This window comes from Vanellus vanellus, assembly GCF_965231255.1.
Source record: "Vanellus vanellus genome assembly, chromosome: 5".
NCBI lineage: Eukaryota > Metazoa > Chordata > Aves > Charadriiformes > Charadriidae > Vanellus > Vanellus vanellus.
This window is the reverse complement of record NC_138910.1, coordinates 23769996-23789685: the sequence shown is the minus strand read 5'-3', so window position 1 is coordinate 23789685 and position 19690 is coordinate 23769996. Positions and strand designations below refer to the sequence as shown.

Genomic DNA, 19690 nt, shown 5'->3' with positions numbered 1-19690 from the left:
GTTTTGTGATTACCATTATAAACTCCGAACTACTATATTGTAGGTTTATATCTCACTGTGTAACCTGAGGTATAACAGAAGCCATCCTTTTTATGTTTTCCAGTGACATGTAATACAAGATATCTTGTCGGGCCCTTGAAATAGTGCAGCAAGACAAAACGGGCATTATTATTTCAGTCAGGTTTTACAAGTGCTTACTGTGATTGAACTGTCCAAACAAAGTACACATTTCCCTTTTCCTTGAGGCCGTAACTTGCGTGTTTTTCATTTCGAGCTATAAAGCAAGTCAGCGTGCATTACTGCTAATGTATTACGAGTGCCTGTCAGCGGCTACTGAATTCCAGCCAGAATCGATTACTTTGTGCCTCTTCCTTTTGCGTGACATACGGGGCTACAACCCCTTCGCAGCCAGAATATCGGCCCACGAACGGTTTCAGCACTTGGCGCCCACAGGTACGGCTCCGCCGACCCTCACGGGAACGGCCCCATCTGTTCAGCCACAAAAGACCGTTCGGCCGCGTTTCCGCAAGTTTCGCTTTGCTTTGCTGCGGAGGTGCCCCAGGACCCACCGCCGCGCTCTCGCTGCCCGCCGTGAGGCGGCTGACCCGCCGTCCAAACCGGGCCCATGCGGGAAAGCAACACCGCCCGCCGGCTGCCACACAGCTCCTGCTCCGGGCGCCCGCCGAGGGGGGCCACGGCTGGTACCGGTGGCCTCCGCTCCCCTCCCCTCGTCCTCGGCGGCCGCTGAGGGGAGCCCGCCGAGGGGAGCGGGCCGCGCCGGGCGGGGCAGGGCAGGGCGCTCGTTACCACAGCGCTGCGCTGAGGCGGCGGCTGTTGCGGCGGCGCGGCGGGTGGGTAGCGGCGGGCGGCTCCTCCTCCTTCTCGCCGGGCGCAGCATGGCGGTCAAGGTGACTCTCCCCCTCCGTCGCTTGTCGCAGGAGGAGACGGGCGGACCCTCCCTCCCTCGCCTGCCCGCGCGGGGCGGCCGGGGCGGGGGGAGGCGGGCGGCGGGAGGAGGAAGCCGCTGCTGTGGGAGCTCCGCGGGGGGAAGCGGGGGGAAGCAGCCGGCGGGGGCGGTGATGGCGGGGCGGCCCCGGGGAAGGGGGGCAGCGCAGCCTGCCCTGCCACCGCCTTCTGAGGCGAAGCGGCGGGGCAGGGGGGGCGCGGGCCCGGCGGGCAGAGGGCCGTTAGGCGGCGGGCGGAGGCGGCCGGGCCCGGCGGGCGGTGGCGGCCGGCGTCGTGTGGGGCCGGGGCACCGCGGGTCTCCCAGGCGGCCCGGAGCCTGACAGCTGTCAGCGGCAGCGAGCCCGGTGGAGTCCCGCAGTGAGCACCCAGGGCTCGTGTTCGGGGTTCGCCCCGTCGGGTAGATAAGGGAGCGGGTATTGCTGCCCTTATCAGCGCACGCGGCGGTTCTTATCTACCGGCTGTCAGTGGCCCGGCTAGCCCAGCATTAACTCCCCTGTGTTCACAGGTGCAATCAACCAAAAGAGCGGATCCCGCTGAACTACGAAGTATTTTTTTGCAGGTAAAAAGTTCTGTCTGACGTTGTTTGATTGACACCCCCCCCCCCCCCCCCCCTTTTTTTTTTTCCCCGTTCAGCTGTTTGCCCCGGCATCGTACGCATGTCGTGCCTGTAGGACATGTAAAAGTTCACTTTGCAGGCAGGCGGAGTCTGTTGGAAGGGCCTTCAGGTGTTAAGGAGAAGCTGCTCCTGGCACGAATCGTGGTTAACCATTTCCAAATGATAATCTTAAATAATTTTCAGAGGTATTTTCTAATTTTGTATAAGCAAAAAATTATAACCGTAACTAAGTACTGTTGGGTTTTTTTTAATACACTTTTGCAAGAAGATTCTAAAAAAATCTGCTTCCATGGCGGTATATTTTGTCCTTGGGATTTATATGTCTTCCTCCTACAAATGAATGGACAACTGACAATGTTTTCAGAACTTAAAACTGATTTCTTAAGATTGATGTGTTTAATAATATTATCCCTTGCAGGGCCTTATAATTAACATACGTAAATAACAACATGAAGCTTTCTCCATTCCATTTAGTTACAGTGAAGCACAATCTGAAAAGACAATCCAATCAATCCTAAAACTTTGATAATAAGGTCTGAATTGGTCAGGTGGAATAGGAACAGCTATGTTTATGCCCATAGTTGGGCCACTGATATTTCCAAAATCACTAAAATATTTTTTTTCTTTTCCCTTTTTGTTGAGTGTTGCACAGTATATTCAATAAGCTTTCCTCTATGGAAAAGGAAAGAAAAATAAGTATTTGAGCTAATACCATAAATAATAAAATCTATTCTTTCATCTTTCCCATGTCTCTTTTGGTCCTGTGGTATTATCTAATGGTTTCCACATATGATAAGGAGACAGACCTTTTTGTCAGGGAGAGAGAAGTTATATCCCAACCATAATTTTGGCAGATTTTTGCTTTGGCATATTGGATTACACTGGTGACATTGCTGGAGAGCCAAAACTTAGAATGCCGGAATCAAACCGTGAAAGCCCAGCATTTAGTTTCTAGTAAAAAATCTTCCATCGCAGGTTCATCACATTGTTGACATGATATTTAGCTTTTGTAGATAAGGAACACAGTAGAGTATGTTAATAAAATAAGCAACATGAAAATAGGATTTTTTAAAATACATACTAATACAATACAAAAATGTGTGGTTCTAGAACATCGCACAGCTCATTTCCAACTTTTTGCAAGATACTTTTGCATGTTTTATTGCAAAAAAGTGAATTGTGGTGTCAAAATATTCTGTTCAACTTGGAAATGTGGACGTTTTATGATTATTGACTTCCAGTGAGTAGAAGTGCTTTTTTCTGGAAATAAGTAAATTTTTTAAGTCCTTGATTTCGTTCATGCAGGGAAAAGTGGAGAGAAAGAACATTGTATAACTGGATCTTGAAGTTGTTTCTGTGACAATACATGTTTTATTGACCTAAAAAGCAGACAGCCTGATTTTAAAACAGCTTTTTGATCTTCTCCATGTCTATCTTGTAATCTTCAAAGAAACATGCAAATTAAGTTGTAGATTATGTTGTGCTCTGAGGAATGAAAAGTACAAAAGCTCTTCTGTCTCCTCTTGAGTATCTGAGATTTGCAGTAAAAAAAGACAACACAGACACGTCTGGCATAGAAAGAGAGTTTTATTTATTTCTTATGGATGATATTTGATTATAATTTAGTTTGAAATTGCATTTTTTATTTGATAGATAGCAAGCAAACTTAGTTGCAAACTTTAAAAAAATCAAAAGAGAACCCACTCTTTCTAAGACTAAGTTGTAGAGAGCCTTGTTATGAAATATTGCGAGTGTTGCACACATCAGGGGTCAGGTATGTTGTGCTCTTTGCTGAGGGTGCTGGCCTGTTCTGTGAGCTTCAGCTAAAGGGCGTGCATTCCTTCCTAAATTTGGCTTCCCTTGGAAATGGGCGCAAGGGAAGATGTTAACTCTAGGTCTCTTCGTCATCCACCTTATTCATAGAGAGTGTACTTAAATTTCCTTCTGTATCCTCTAATGTGATATGTGTCCTCTGTCCATGCAGTTTAAGTTGATCTTAATGGATGCTTGATAGTCACCTTTCCAATAGACTTTCTGAAGCTTACTATATATTTATTTTTATTATTTTAAACTGTTAAAAATCTTAAGTTTGACTTGTATTAAAAAGATGTGCTATTATTTCAATGTAATATAACTATGAAATGCAGGCATTGAAATTTGGTGTTTGTACACTGTTAAATTACCTTTCAGGTGCTTGCTGACCATTGAGTTCAGTAATAACCATAGAACAAAATAGAAATTCACTGAACGGTAAAAGAGTTATGTAGAACAACAGTTATCAGATTTCTTAGTGAGACTTCATTCTTTATTCTTATGCAAGACTGTCAGCCCTCGGGGAATATAGTTTAATTATTCCCTGCGTGCTGAATGCAAGTGGAACCTGTTCCAGCAAGGTGGAGAAAGAAAGAAACAAAAACACATTTCCAGTTTTAATACAGGAAACTTGCCCCCCGTCAAATGTCCTGAATCTCTTGCTCACAGCTTAGCTTAATTTAAAAAAATATGCTGAGAGTACCCATAGGTCTCATTTGTTTTGGAACTTATTTCTCCTCTGCCCAGATAAAATAATTGGGATAGAAAACCCCTTTAAATTGAAAACTAACCAATTTTTCAAAGACAGCATTGTTTCTTAAAGTGTGGCAATACCTAGTGCTATATTGTACAGCGTAGGGTTTTTGTGTGTTCGTGTTATGCGGTGATGTTTAAAAAGAAGTCTCATGCAAATTCATCAAGTGCTTACTTGAGACAGACTATATATAGTAAGAATTTTGTGTTACAAAGTAATTCAAGACAGAATACAGAAAATACAGATTTAATTGATGTGTTATGTTTTATGTGCAAACTAAGATAAAATTTACAATTGCCTATTTTGTGCTAAAAGATTTTTTACTTAAGTTGTATAGTGAAAAGGTAACTTGAGGACAAGTGTAAATACATGCCAAAAGGGAATAGCCTAGCTACTTTGTCAGGCCTTAATTTATTGGCTCACTGCCAAACTCTTTCAAAATACCATGACCTTCTCATATGGAGCAAAATGTGTCTGTCAGTTAATTATTTTTGTCTCCAAAATATTTTAACAGAACTTCCTACACACAGTTTTTATTGTAAAACAATTCACTGTTTGTAATAAACTCAGATAAATTGGTGTCTGAAGAAAAAAAGATTATGACATTTAGATTTTGACTCTCTTTGATACGTACTCTGCTGTCATACAGCTGAATTTTGTTATTCCTGAAGATACGCTCCATAGTCTGCATGTTTGATGGTCCTTCATACATAAATCTTTCTTTGGATTGCATGTCTCGCAACAGAATTGTGCTTCATAATGCATTTTTTAGTCACTTGTGTAGATGACTGAGAAGACAACCTTCTGAGTTGACTAAATGAAGCAACAGTTTCATGATTTAGTTGTCAGCAACAGTGCTGAATTAAAGGATTCCTGTCCACGGTTTTGTGGTCTTAATTTTGTGGAAATAAATCTATTTTAATTCTGGATTAGTTCAATAATCTGGTTTACAGCACAGTCTTGCAAACAGCTGTCATCATAGCTATAGGGCAGAAGAGGTAGAGGTGATGAGATGATGTGAGTGGCCGGTGTTGTAGAAGAGGTATAAGAGATAATTAAGCAGGCATTGGTACTGATGCAAGCTCCTTTATGCTGAAATACTGTCCTGACTGAATTGGTTGGGTTGCACACAGCTGAAACACATGAGACACCTGAATGATCCCATGTATCGTGATGGAGTGTTACTCCTTAACAGGTATTGTGTGGAGGTCTTCTTGTTAATATTGTAATTCCTGTGAGTCCCTGGCAGAGTAAGTGCCTGTTCTGTTAGTCTTTCACATAAAGCTGTGTCAACTGAATCAAGATACTGCAGTATATAGTGGAAAAGTTACAAATTAGAGATAAGGCCGTTAATTAAAGTTTGAATTCACTAGCATACATGTTGCACTGTAGGTCTTGGGGGTGTCTGGCATTTCTTTTTCTGCAGTGAACGCTTATGTAGTCATCTTTTAGTGACTAGAACCTAGAAAGGCAAAATACATTTTTACAAATGAATTAAAGATCACTACTTTTATTGTAAATCAAAATTCTAATTAAACAGCTGTGTAGTTTTGTAACTTCACTTTCTCAGAACAAACAGTTCTATGTATGCGTTTGAAGGTCTGCATCTAAATCATTGTGTGTACGAGTAGACTGTACAGTACAGACTGAACAGAAGAGATGGATTTTAAACTATTAAATAAGCTTGCATACAGGTTTTGTGAGCAAAAATGCTAAGAAACAAACTCAGTCATCAAATTGGATTGGGTCATAGTGCTTTAGGGAACTAGAAGTCTTTTGTGAGCAACTTTCCTGTGTTCCTGGATGCAAAACATAGTTTAACTTTGAAATCTGAAAATTTAGGTTTTATTTCTAAGATTACTGTCATACCTTAAATAAACTACAAGAAATTTTTCCTGCAACTATACTGCCATCTGGAAACAAGATTTGAGGGGTGTGAACTTCCATAATACATTTCCCTTTTATTCATCACTTGTGATGCTTTCTACTCCTGCCTCCTCTTGTTGTTAGTTCAAGATTGGCATTACCCAGCATAACAGGACAGCCGAGGACATGGAATTTACTTCATGCTAAGAAGTTCACTTTTAATTTAAAGTTGACCTATAGATAAGAACCAGTGATTAACGATTTGAAACAGAAAAGTAATCAGTAAGAATACTGATACAGACATGCAGCAGTTGTTCTGGGGTACAAGTAATAAAGATATACATGGTTATTTTATTTTTAATTTATTAATATTTAAATTCTGAAATTTCCCTGTGAGTTTTATTTGAAAATTTATTGTTAATAAAGTTAAAACTCATAATCAAAGTAAAACATTTCAATTTACCCAAATCCTTTTTGTCTGTGTGTCAATTTTCACTTAAATGAAAAATGCCAAACCTGTTAGTTTCGGGATAAAAATTAATCTGTAAAGTTACCTCTCACAAAAAAAAAAAAAAAAGAGAAATAATATATATTTTCCAAGCTAACTATAAGAACGATCCAGAACAATTATTCAGAAGATATCTCCTACTAGAAATTGTAAGAAAATTTATGTGCTGTATTTTCACCATGTAGCTGCAAATGGAAACCTACAGCATGGCTGTAAATTTTATAAGTTTATGCAATTACCTGACAGTTTCTGAAAATATGTAATTGTCTTTTTATTAGAAGATATTGGTCATTAGGTGGACACATCTATTCTACAGAGACAATCTGATTGTTGTGGTATGCAACTACACCATTAGTTTAATCAAGCCCTTTAGTTTCAGAGCAGTTACATGCAGACAGTTGTGCACCATTTTAAGTGATATTCAGTAAAGATACTGCTTTGGTAATAACTGATAATTAGAACCTAAGTGGATTCATTTTTGTTTGTGCGGTTTTGTTCTTTATTTTCACTCTAGTATGCCAGTGTCGAGAAAGATGGTGAGCATTACATGACCCCAGAAGATTTTGTGCAAAAATACCTAGGACTTTATACAGATCCGCGTTACAATCCTAAAACAGTGCAGCTGTTGGCTGGAGTGGCAGATCAAACAAAGGATGGGTGAGAATTTTGCTTTCCATTAGAAGCTTGTAATGCATGGGTAAATGCATATGTGAACGAGTTTGATAATTTCATCTTCTAAAATACATTATTGATTTTATTACACTTCAAGCTTCTTTAGATAAGTTTTTTCTCAAGTACAATAGACTATAAATTTGTGGAAATTGGGAAAACATACAGTGTTAAACAGTGAAGAGGTCAATGCATGTTGTAAATTAAGATTTGTTTTAATGGGGTTTTAACAGTTACTGCAAATGCAGAGGAAGTTGAACTGCAGATAAGTTTAATGTAGTATGATTACCTTGGAAAAGTTCTTTTCTGTATACTCATGTCCATGATCGGATATTACGTAGAGTTTTCAGTACCTGTAATGAAACATGGAAATATGGAAAAGCTTTCTTATTTCTGTAGTGTGCAATTCAAATCAAACCATTGAGTAGTTTTTTAAAGTGCTGGCTATTAGGAGAGAGAGATACCAATGACTCTATGAAGGAAGAAGGTGTTTGCCTGATCAAGATAAGGTCACACCACATAAAGCTTTTCCAGCTCTGCTTACAGATGATATTACTTGCTTTTAGACAGTTCTCTGAAACTATTACAAAATGTCCACTCCACTGAGGTAGTACCCTCAAACCCACTGTTCTTCAAATGACCCTTTCCTCTTGCTTTATGTAGGCCTTGGATTGTAGTAGGAAGCGTGGATATTGTTAAAGTAAAGTGAAAAGGTTAAGATGAATCATAAGAAGTCGTCAAGAATGCAGAAGGGAGTGGGTATTTTGTGGAGAAGAGAGAAAGTTGCTGTTAAGACAGTATACAGTACATTTGGAAATATATGGATGTAACTTAAATTTGAAAGTGCCTTGACTTCCTTGGGTTTGTGAGTCTAAATCTGACCTTTGACATCACTTAAATGTTTTTATATTCCTGTATTCTGCTTTAGAATATTTTATTAGTTTGCATAGTATCCTGAGCAGCTTGCACAATATCTGTGCTTTACAAATAAAATTGTATATGCTATATACAATTTACACTAAACAACAAATGTAGGATCTCCTGTTTGATGTAATGTTACATTATTTTTTTTTAATTTTATAAAGCTGCAGTGTTTTGATAATACATTTGATACATACATACACTTGGTAAATTGAAATAACCTGTTTCTGTTTGCAATACTTGGCTGCAGTTTGTTGCATTGTTATGGATTGAAAATGCTATTTTTTATGTATCTGAAGTAATAGTCTAATTGATGACTAGTAAACCAACATGTCGAATATCTTGTTTCTCTGAAAGCTGTTGGTTATCTTTTACAGTGTGCATTTCTTCAGGAAATATTTTATAAAAGGATCTTTCTTACATTAAGAAATCAGTAATTTGTTTTATTGCTACAACAGAACTTTACATTGCATCACTTTTTTTGTTGCTTTCTCTGTGAATATGTTTGTTTTGTTGTTTTTTGTTTGTTTTTTTAAATATGGGTAATGTTTGAAGTGAGATAATCAAATATGGCTAAGTGTGCTTTATCTACTTCTGTATGGGAACAGTGGTAATAGGAATTATGACCATATGGTCTGCAATACAAAATGTTTGTCTGTATGAATACCTGTTGATATTTGTCTGAAACTTATTTTCCTAAATGTTTTAGTGTATACTTATCTCTAATCTGTATTTCATGTGAAGAATTTGTTACACCCCCATCATCATCATTGGATTATTTATTTATTTTTACCTTCACATTCTGCCTTTTGTAGTGAGCTGTGATATAACAAAATCCAGAGTCTCTTAACTATATCGTCTGCACAGAGTTTAATCTGTAGCGTGAATAATTATTGTAATCTTCGACTGAATTCCAGAATGCATTACATCTTTCCAAGGACTTAAAGTTGCTTTATGAAGTCTGAGGAGGTATCAGTAGTCCTATTCCATACAGACATTTGTAAATTAAATGACAGCCCAAAGTCACAAAGCAAGTAACTGAGAAGCTTTGGGTTCTGTAACGAACTTTCATTCCTGTGTCTGCTATCATATTCTCTTAGCCTTGCTTGCCCTTCAAATAAACATGCAAAATGGGTTTGGTAACATTTCTTTGTTAATAATTTTTTATTTAATTTATTTTTATGTTTGGCACTTGAGAAAAAAAAAAGCATATTTTGGAACTGGCTCTTTGTAAGCATATGTTTAAAAAAAAATGTATTTTTACTTTTTCCTGATGGTACTTATTTAACTGTTCCAGAGTGCTATTGCCTTCTCCCATTACTACAGTACAAGACTGGTTTGCTTTAGTGGAACTCTGTAAGGTAGTCCTTAAAACTGATGAGACTTCACTTTCAGTGTTTAGTCCTCATTGTTACAAATGCATGTTCTGAGAAATTAATGTGGTGAGGTCTAAATTAGAATTTGGTCTAAACTGCCTTGTCTGCTATCTGTTTAATACAATGGGATTTTACCGATGCTCTAGGTAAGAATTCCTATGTCATCAGACTGCAGGCACTACTTTTGAAATTAGGAGACTTATCCTCTCTGAATAATGCACTTATATATGTGTGCCAAAACCAGCTTCCTAATTACGTAAGTCAATTAACATTTGTAGGTATTGCAGTTTTAAAATCAAAGACGTTCGTCTCCCATCAAACCTTCAAAATTTCTCAGTAGTCATTCAGACTTTATTTTAATTGCTTGTTTCTGGCTACTTTGCTTATCAGCATATCGTTCTTAAAATTTGGAAATGTGTTCCTCTTAAGCTAAGTCCTCAAGAAAGAGTTGACATAATTGAGAGCCACAACAGAGCCATACATAACGTTTAAAAGCTATGTTGTGTGGGAAGAAAAGAGCAAAGAGTTGTAGTAGGAAAAAAGGAAAGATAGAGAAGAATTGTAAACATATGGCTTTGGGTGCCTTTGAAGAGGAGCAGTACAGAAGAAATAAGAGGAAAGGAAATTTCTTAAAATGTTACAGATAAAATGAAAGGTGAGTGATTTGATATCGTTATGGACTCTGTAATGCAACGGGTTCACTGAATGATACTTGAGTAGCGATTGGGTGGGAAGCTCCGTCATTCTGGTTAATCCAGCTCCTGTTATCTCCGCCCTAATGGGTAATGGAGGATCACAGGGGATATCCCTGCTCTTAGGCATTGCAAATTGGATATATGGAAAGGAAATTGAATGTGTCTGTCTCCTTTTGCTGTAGGCACTGTTAAAGTGAGACCTCTGAAGACGGCTTCTGTCAGGTTCAGGCTTCTATGAATGCATTCTACAGAGATCGTCACTTGATTCTATCAGTTATAAAGTTTCCTGGTTAGGAATTAATTTGTGTGTCAGGTTTATGCTTGTATATGAGATATATTTTGAAATGATATTATTTACAATTATTTTAGAGGACATTCTGTTTCTTTGATACTAAACTCTTATTTATCAAGATCATCCTTTGGATGAAATTGACTTTGCATCTGAAGAACCTTTCTCACATCTTTGATTTTTGTGGCTTAAGTGTGACAAATTAGTATCATAATTCTGTATTTGCTGTATCTTTTGTCCTTTCAAAATCACTACATTTTTTTCTGTATTTTCTGTGTAATGCATATATGCGAGCATGTTAACATATGTAACCTTGTTTAAAGTATCTCAATTTTGCTTTATGTGTACTTGAGAGAGAAAGACTAGATAAAATAATGAATAGTACGGCTTGATTTTTTTTTTTTTCTATAGGGAACAGAATTTATACTTGGCTCTTTAGCAGTAAGCAGTATATGTGTAAATTAATCACTATGAGCTAATGATCTCCTATGAAGAGTACTAAATTCAGATTGATTATGTACATTTTCTAGGAAAACATACCATCTACAGTGATATTGTATGTTTTAACAACATCTACTAAAATAGTAATTTTTTTGTTTAATTTAAAAAATTTAATTAAAATTCTTATTCCCGTTGATAATTTATTTGATGCTCAAATAGATATCCCATCATTTATTTCCATAAACTGAGCTCAGGAACTTGTAACTGGATGGAATATTGAAGTCATCAAGATAAGTCCCCTATTTTTACAAGGATGACAATACACAGTAGTTTTAATAAACCAAGTCTGCTGTTAAAACCTAAGGTTTTTGCTTGCAGTATTCTGGAAAGGCCACAGTATGTGCCTGCTCTAAATGTCTTTATAGATATGTGATTTTGTTCCTGTGCCAACGTTATCCTTTATCTTCTCCTGGTTTAGGTCTTACCTTTCTGCAGCTGTTCTTACATACAGCATTAGGATCCTGTCTAAATGTTTTTTCTGTTAGTCAGAATAAGCTGAGTTCCACTAGAAAAGTTATTTATGATTATCCTAATAAGTTACCTGTGCATAAATTCAAGTCTGAGTTTATATGTGTTGAACACAAGGAATTGGATTTCTGCACAGCATTCCAGAGATGTTGTGGGAACCTTATCTGGGGATACTGCTGTTCCCTTATCTCACACTGAAACAGCTTTCCTAATGCATCCTGAGTTGCATTTTTCTGTATAGTGACTGTCTTGCATACATAGCTCAGAATCTGGTGATCTGCTGTTACACTCAAGTCCTTCCCTGCCTTGGTCATGTCTAACTGTATGTCCAAATGTTCTTAGAATTTCTTCCTTTCTTGTCCTCAAGTACATGACTTTGTGGTTCATGTTATATTTGAAGTGTAATATTTTTTCTATATACATAGTGAAGTATAACTTTTTCTGAACCTGTTTGGTTTTTATGAATGTTATATGTTGTTTTAAGAAAATATATGTATTGTATAGTATATTCCTATACTTGCATTAAACTCTTACCCTTCTCAGTAGAAATACTTACATAAATTAGTAATATAATGAAAGCCCTGTAAATGTCATGGTGGTAGAATTTCTGTGGGTATTTTATGTCTTAATTTTTAAGTGCTGTCTGCTTACATTTATAATTACAAGGTAATAAATTGTAGGTATTCACTTAGAATTGATTATATTTTGTTGTTGATAGATAAGAAGAATTCGGTCATTTTATAGAGGAAGAAACTGAGTTGCATAAAGGTTAAGTAACTACTTAAATGTAACAAATATTTTTTTCAGTTTCTGGTGTGGAGTCTTAATTTTTTGTATTAGAATTTTATTTTAATAATTGGGTTATACAGTTTTCTAGAGCATCAAACACAAAATATCATTGGTATTGTGAATATTTTTTGAAATCTTTATAACGTCTGTATTTTCCTTTGTAGGTTGATTTCCTTTCAAGAATTTTTGGCATTTGAATCTGTTTTGTGTACTCCAGATGCAATATTCATTGTTGCTTTTCAATTATTTGACAAGAGTGGCAATGGCGAAGTAACATTTGGTAAGAAAATCTAAAGAAAAACAGTTTAAGAAAGTGATTATAATCATATATCTTAAAAACGGTTCATCACCATTGGTGCATACAAATGCATATTGTACAGTACTGGACTGATTTCCTAAAAGAGTTTGCATGAGTAAAACATTTTTTTTCTTTCAAGTGATACAAACTTAAGAAATACACAGAAACAAAAGATATTTTTCTCTGTCTTCTTGAATCAAGATTTTTCATGTTTCTGAAGGAGTTAGTATGATCTTGTTCTGTTCAGTGTCATCCTAAGTCTAATTCTTTGTCATGGACTTTGAACTCATTCACTGATGAGGGATTTTTGAAATATGTTCTGGATCTCCACATATATTTGAAGAATTGTCATTAGATACAATAACAGCTCAATATAGAAATGAAGGAAGTCTAATCTTTTGAAGTCCCAGTTTAGTGTTCCTTTTTTGTGAGGAGCAAATCTTTAATGTTATGAGCGTAGCTTCCAACTAGATCATATACTTGAAAAATTAGGAAGAAAATATGGCCTTTAAGTTTTGTTATTTTTTTTCCCTCCTACTCACCTAAATTAGTAATTGGACAAAATTCTTTAGGCTAGCTATACTGCTTTATGATGTTGTTAAATAACTGTTATTAACACTGCAGTTTAAGGAGGACCAGGTTTTATTTTTAAAACTTCATATGTTTATGCAAATTAGATAAATCAATGCTAAGACTTTTAATAAAATGAAATGAGAATTAAATGTTATTTCTATCCAAAAGAATAAAGCTCTCAATAAAGAAAATACAAACCATGCTTGGATTTGTAACCACTTGCTGTTTGTACTATTTTGTTCTTATGAAAATTGTTGCAACTTGTTGGAAAAAAAAATGCAAGGGTCTTTTTATGGAAACAAACCGCTTGACTTATGATGTCTGTTAAATTGCATCGTTAACTGAAGGGTCAAATACTAAGCAATTTGCATACACAACATCTTGAAAAGAAAATCTTTAGAACTTAAGTGAAGGTGAAATCAGTAAATGCAGTTATTAGGAAGCAGACAAACTACTACAATCTGTGTGACCATGTTAATGATGGTATATTTAATAATCTCACAAAATGGGGATGTGCACTTTGTAGCTCTTATGAACACACCTGAAATAGCTGGTTCGGTAAATGAATAAAAAGTGATTTCAGATTGTATACAGATTCCTCAATCAGACTGAGGGTTGTTATTTTTATGACCACATCATTATATTAAAGGCTAAAAGAACTACACAAACAAGAGAAACTGTAAACCAATTTTCCCGTATCTTCCTTGCTGAATTTTTTTAATAAGGCTGGTAAATCTTGAATAGGAAACTCTTTAGGGGATTTAAAATTTACTATTGGTTTCTTGTTTTTACAAAGTTAATTCTATTGCAATTATTACTGTATTTAATTGTATGTTGTAACATATCAGTGGTATGTATTTTTGTGCTACTGTTCCCACATTTACTGCTGATTTTTTTCTTTTGTTGCTGTTTGTAACATGGGCTACTTATTTTTACTTCATAGGCATATCATACAAATTAACGCACATGGGAAAAATATGAATGACGATATATGACATGTTCAAAATTTAGCAGCTCTGGAGTCAATTTCCAAGTCAGTCTTGTGGCCTATAGAGGCTGTTTTCTAAATGAATCCTGGCCTCTTTTCGTGTTCAAACCACATAATCAGAAAGGCACAGAGCTCAGTTTCATGTAAAAACAGGAGAATATATAAAATTAGGTCTTAAAGTTAAAAGTTGTAATAAATTATTTGAAATACACTGAAATGGTGTGAGAATTGCTATCAGAGAAGTCGGCTCTCTTTTATGAGTGTGTAATGTATCCAGTCTGCAGATAGACCATGTTGGTTATGGAAGCAAACGTGAGTCGAGAGTTTCTGGCTCAGATGCAATGCTATGTGGATGTGATTGCATTGATTCCAAAGCTAAATCAAGCCAGTAAGTCTTTCCAGGAGTAACATGGATTTACTGAGATTTTTCTGCACTGGGCATCTGGAACAAGGGGTGGAGGTGCTGGAAAGTGGAATACAGAATCAACCTGGGTCTCTTAAGCCAGTAGCATGAACCCAACACTGGCGTTACTGGATGTGAGACAATGTCTCAAAATCATTTGGGTATGACTGTAAGGAGTTTTCAAAAAATACCCTGATCTAATCAGATTTTCAGTTATCTGGAGAAAGTTAAGTATACTTGTTTTTTAGGGCTGGCTCTATTTGAAAGTACGTTGCTCCAGTCAGGTTCACATCTGCTTTTTAGTATTTATATACTGACATGGACTTGGACCATACTTGAGCACTTTAGCTTCCTGCAGTCCTCTTTAGCCTCAGTCTGCCACTTGTCTCTTCAGAAGTTTAGCTTCCAACTCTCCAGTGAGGCAACTATTAATTAAATTGTATTACAGAAGAACCTCTGTCTTACAAGTTGAGAAATGGAAGAGGACAAAGAGATTATGATTCTTTAGAAACTATTTGGTAGAAATACTTGTCGGCTATGCTATGCTAATCAATGTCTTTGTCTGTGCAATATCATGTGTTAATTTGGGTTGTTGAAACAGGAAGCCTTCTGTCACTTTAATGTCATCTACTTTCTTACTGCTTTGGAACATTTTTCCAGGAGTTTTGCACTCCAGAAATTCTATATGAATGACTTTCTTAAATGTGCAGATAGTATGCTGCAATATTTGTATATTAGGTCCATTGCAAGAACATAAAATTTGACTTAGTTTGTATGAGTAAACTGTACAGTATGCTCAGTACTCTACATGTTTCAGCTGCACTGAACTTGCTGTCAGTGTGGTGAGTAAAAAGCAATAAAATGACTATTTTAATAACTCCTTCATATAAGTGACAGTGTAGTTTAAACGACTTTTTAATCATGCAGAAAGAGAAAAAAAACATTTATTTTCCTGATCAAATGCTTGTATGTCTTCATTAATGATTCCTAGGTGAATATTTTATGGGAAATGTGTTGCTGATAAGCTCTTACAATATTGCTTTAACTATAAAATATTTAAAAGGTAACAGCTAAAGCAGATAAAGAAAAGTGGTTTTTTTTTTCATGCATCGTCTTTCTTCTTGTGGGTTAGCTGTAGTCAGAGAAGACTGACAGACACTTTGCTTTTTTGATCATGGGATGTAACTGGCTAAGCTACTTAACATGAGCGAAATATTTGAAAACAGTTTATAAAATTAATGCTATTGTACAAAGGAAACTTCCTTTTATTGCTATTTTGCGCAAGTCTTTTGACCTGAGTTCAGGTTAAAGCAAACCTAAATATTAAATCTGCTCAAGCTATTTGATTTACTTCTGTGTTGAAGCAGATAATCCTTACTGTGGTTAAAAGGTGAAGTCTGAGACTACCACTGAAACTTCTCTCAAAAATAAGTTGTCTAACTGGAAGTAAAAGGATTCTTTGTAATTTATCACTTTGGCAAACCATACAGTGATCTGGGCTGTATCACTTTTAATTGGGATGTACAATTTCCAGGCTTTTTCCAGCTGTTCTTACTTGTAAAGTCACCACAAAGAAAGCCATTCTCTGATAAACTGGAGAGTTTCAGAAACACTTTTTTACTTAAACAGCCATACTGGTGTGGATAGAAAGATAGAGCTAAAATAATGAGATTTTGAAACAATTTTACTGCCTTCATGTTCGTGATTCTTCTGTATTCAGAATTTTTACATATTTTGGAGATAATTGGAAAACATTTGTGGAACTGAACATAAGGCTTTTAAAAACATGCTGCAACTCAAAATCTAATTAAGAATATTTTGCAGAGTATAATGGCCTCCTCTTTAAAGGCACTGGGGGGAGTAAGGGGATTGGATACCTAGTGCATACTAGGTGAAAATTACCATGATATTGGTGAACTGAAATAATAAACATCAGTGTAATATTTTCAGAAGTTGGGTATACAGTGATACTGACATCTTGTCCATCTATTTTCTTAAACAAATTTTAATCTGGGAGAGAAAGTTCGGATTTCCCTTAATCAGGATGTAGAGTTTGAGAACACTGGAAGAAGATGAGTGAGAAGAACAAGAGGAGGGAGTTGAATATATGTTGTTCTTTGCTTTTGAGTATTATTTTCAAGGAAACATGGATCACTCCTGGTACTCGCTCGTCCCCCATTTCCAAAGGAGTAATTGGATTGAAAGTGCTAGGATTTGGACTTAATCTGAAGAGTGCTTTATTAAATACTATTTGCAACCATAAAGGCTGGAAACCTTTTAAAATGTAAACAGAAAAAAAATCTCATAATGGCATGGCTACAGATCTGAGCATGTAAGAAAAACACTGTGTTTTTATCAAGTGTGCTGTAAACGAGAGCTGCTATTTTTCTTGCCTTCCTGGTAGCCATATGTTAGGTTACTGTTATGCAGATAATGTAGGAAACATCACTGTATGTTACAACTTTCTTTTGTCCACCATATTTTTTAGTTTTTTGTTTGTTTCTTTCCTGTTGTATGATTCTTTCAGGTTTAAACTACAGTTTTAAACACTTGCGAGAAGTGCAGGATGGGAGCCCCTCCTTATTTTTTATAATAATAATAATATAGTATTAAGTTCAAAACCATGGTTCAGCAAGAGAGAACAGAAAAGGAGAGCTCCACATTAAAATTATATATATTGACAATTTGTTGTTACAGCTGCCACTAATATTGACCTTAAACAGAATCACTATTCCTTTTAAAATAAGCGTAGAAATACAATGGAACTATTCTAGTTTAGCTTTCTCACCTTTCCTGCCACTTGTCATTTTGCTCTCATGTCGAAGGAATTGCATTTTTTACCTTTGGATCACGCTTAACATACTTCTGTTGCATCAGGTGCTACAAAAAAAAGTCTTTAACTGTGATTTTTTATTTTATGCTTGAAAGTGAAAATATGTAAAATTTGCTGTTAGCAGAAATAGTGAAAAATAGAAAACATAGAATATGTTAAAATGTGTTATGTTCATTAAGGCTCAAATATGTACAAATGGGACAGAGTAGACAGGTTTAAAGACCCCACCCTATTAAACAACAAACCTTTAGCATACTTATGCCAGTACTTAAAACTATCAAATTTATATTTTTGTCTCTCCAACAAGCATGATTGATGTTCCATCACTGGTGAGAGGGAACGGCAAGCTCTGTTAACAGATTGATGGCACTGAAATTGTGTGAGGTTTCCACTCTGCTTCTTGGGGAGCTGATAAATCAAAATAATAGGTACTACCTCAAGGCTTACTTGGGGTACTGAGTTCATCCCATCAACAAGACGTCCTAGTGTTCATGACTTAAAGTATTCTTCCTTCTTCTGTGAAATTCAGTATTGCCTAAAAACTTTGTTTTTCTTATATCATTTTCCTGAGCCTGATAGGTAACAGTGTTTGATGGCGGTTGAGCCAGTCATGAGTATGCTGCTTGCAGATAGCTGCTTCAGGCATCTATAATTTGTTTAAAATGATTGGGTGGGGAAATTCTGAAGCAATCTTGAGAGAATGTGTGTTGCCTTGGAGGTAATGTACTAGTGCACTAGAGTAGTAGGTTTATTGTTCCCGGGGCTGATGGTCAGTTGAGTATGTCATCAGGCTGCTGACTCGTATGCCTATCTGAGAAGAAAATGCATTGCTATAAGCCTGGAAAGAAAGTTATCAGCTCAGTAGGAAAGAATTCCACTGTTGAAAGGTGAGCAAAGTGTAGGAGAAGACATTAGTAAATGAGCAACATGTATGGATGGGGACAATGAATGCATTCTGTAAAATGTCATACTAAAATGAAAGGGTTTAAAAATAATTTGCTGTTTGCCCCCTGCAGAATAGCTCTGTTGGAAATTTGAAGTACTTGTAGTTTATCTTAATTTAGAAGCATTACTGGGTTTTGACTGAAGGAGATAAAAAAAAAAAAAAAAGGCAAAAAACCCCAGTGTCTGTACCTTAACGTTACCTGTTTTCTTTGTTGTCAGTGCTTTGCTTCTGCTGTGAAAAAAAAAAATTAATTAAAAATAAGACATTTGATCATAATTCAAAGTGGTGAAAGTACTGGTGATGATCACATTTTATATATTTTCTGAAATGTGTTTGTCCGTTTGCTGCTTCTCGTCACACAAATTGTTATTTGTGGTGGCTATTTCCTTTAATATAAGAGAATAGTCAATAAAATTGAATTAAAAAGTTATTCTTGATCTATTGTGAAGAAAGTATTGCTACTCTTGGGTAGAAATAGTAAATTTTAGTGCTTATCTAGAGATGTTTGAGAATACCAGATGGCTTTGGAAAATTGTATTTAGAGTTTCAATGGTTTTAACTGCATCAGTTATTCACAAGTAGTACACAGTTTTGCTCCTGTACCCCAAAGGTTTCATAAACAAAGCCAACGTGGGATTAATTAAGCATTAGATACAACAGGATATTTTAAAACCCAGACTACTGTAATACATGCAGCATACATTACTGATTGTGAGTGGTTGCCTGTAGAAGAAAAATGGATAAGGCACCTCAATGTTCAGAGGAGCGACAGGTTAATCTGGGTGTCATTTTGTAAAGCTAATTAGCCGCTACTGGGATTCTTCAAGTACCAATACACTCAACTGTTGAATATAAATATATTAATCCATTTACCTGTATTATTTTTATGTGCTGAAGAATCTTACTTGTGATGTGTTGACAACTAGTTGTAAACATTTTTAAGAAGGAAAATCCAATAGCGTAGGAACCCGATTCTTGGTTATTTAAGTAGTATACAATTAAATGCTTGAATGAGAGTTGTGAAGAGACATGGGGCGTAAATCCCCCTAAAAACTTTTGGAAGATCTGTCTATATGAGCATGTACGAGTAGTTTCTTATAAGGAAAAAGTGATACTTTATTTTTTAAACCTTTCTCTAAGGTTAAAAGAAGCAATCATTTCAAACAGTTGAAAATATGATTTAAATTTTCTGGCTTGCTTCAGCATGTTCCTAAGTTTTCATTAGGAGAATTTGATGTGTATTAGAAGTCAGTTTTACAGGTGTGTAAGTAGTCACTAGTTGGCACCCTGTTTGTACGTTAGTAGCCAAGCCAATAGATCCAATTAAGCAGGCCTGTCGTCTGTTCCGTTCACAGTTCAGTGCCATTTTGCGAGCTCAGTAGTGAGCTGCGCTGATTTGTAGTACATGAAGATTCAAGA

At 36.4% G+C, this 19690-nt stretch overlaps 1 protein-coding gene across 1 annotated transcript in view; it reads left to right on the top strand.

The window, feature by feature from the left end:
* Positions 1-860: 860 nt before the first annotated feature.
* The window catches only part of SLC25A12 (solute carrier family 25 member 12), a 51762-nt gene continuing 32932 nt past the window's right edge, over positions 861-19690 (top strand). The window contains exons 1-4 of the mRNA XM_082483394.1: positions 861-908; positions 1472-1525; positions 7037-7179; positions 12395-12510. Coding sequence (XP_082339520.1) covers positions 897-908; positions 1472-1525; positions 7037-7179; positions 12395-12510 — 325 coding nt within the window. The 5' untranslated portion in view covers positions 861-896. The remainder of the gene's footprint in view (positions 909-1471; positions 1526-7036; positions 7180-12394; positions 12511-19690) is intronic.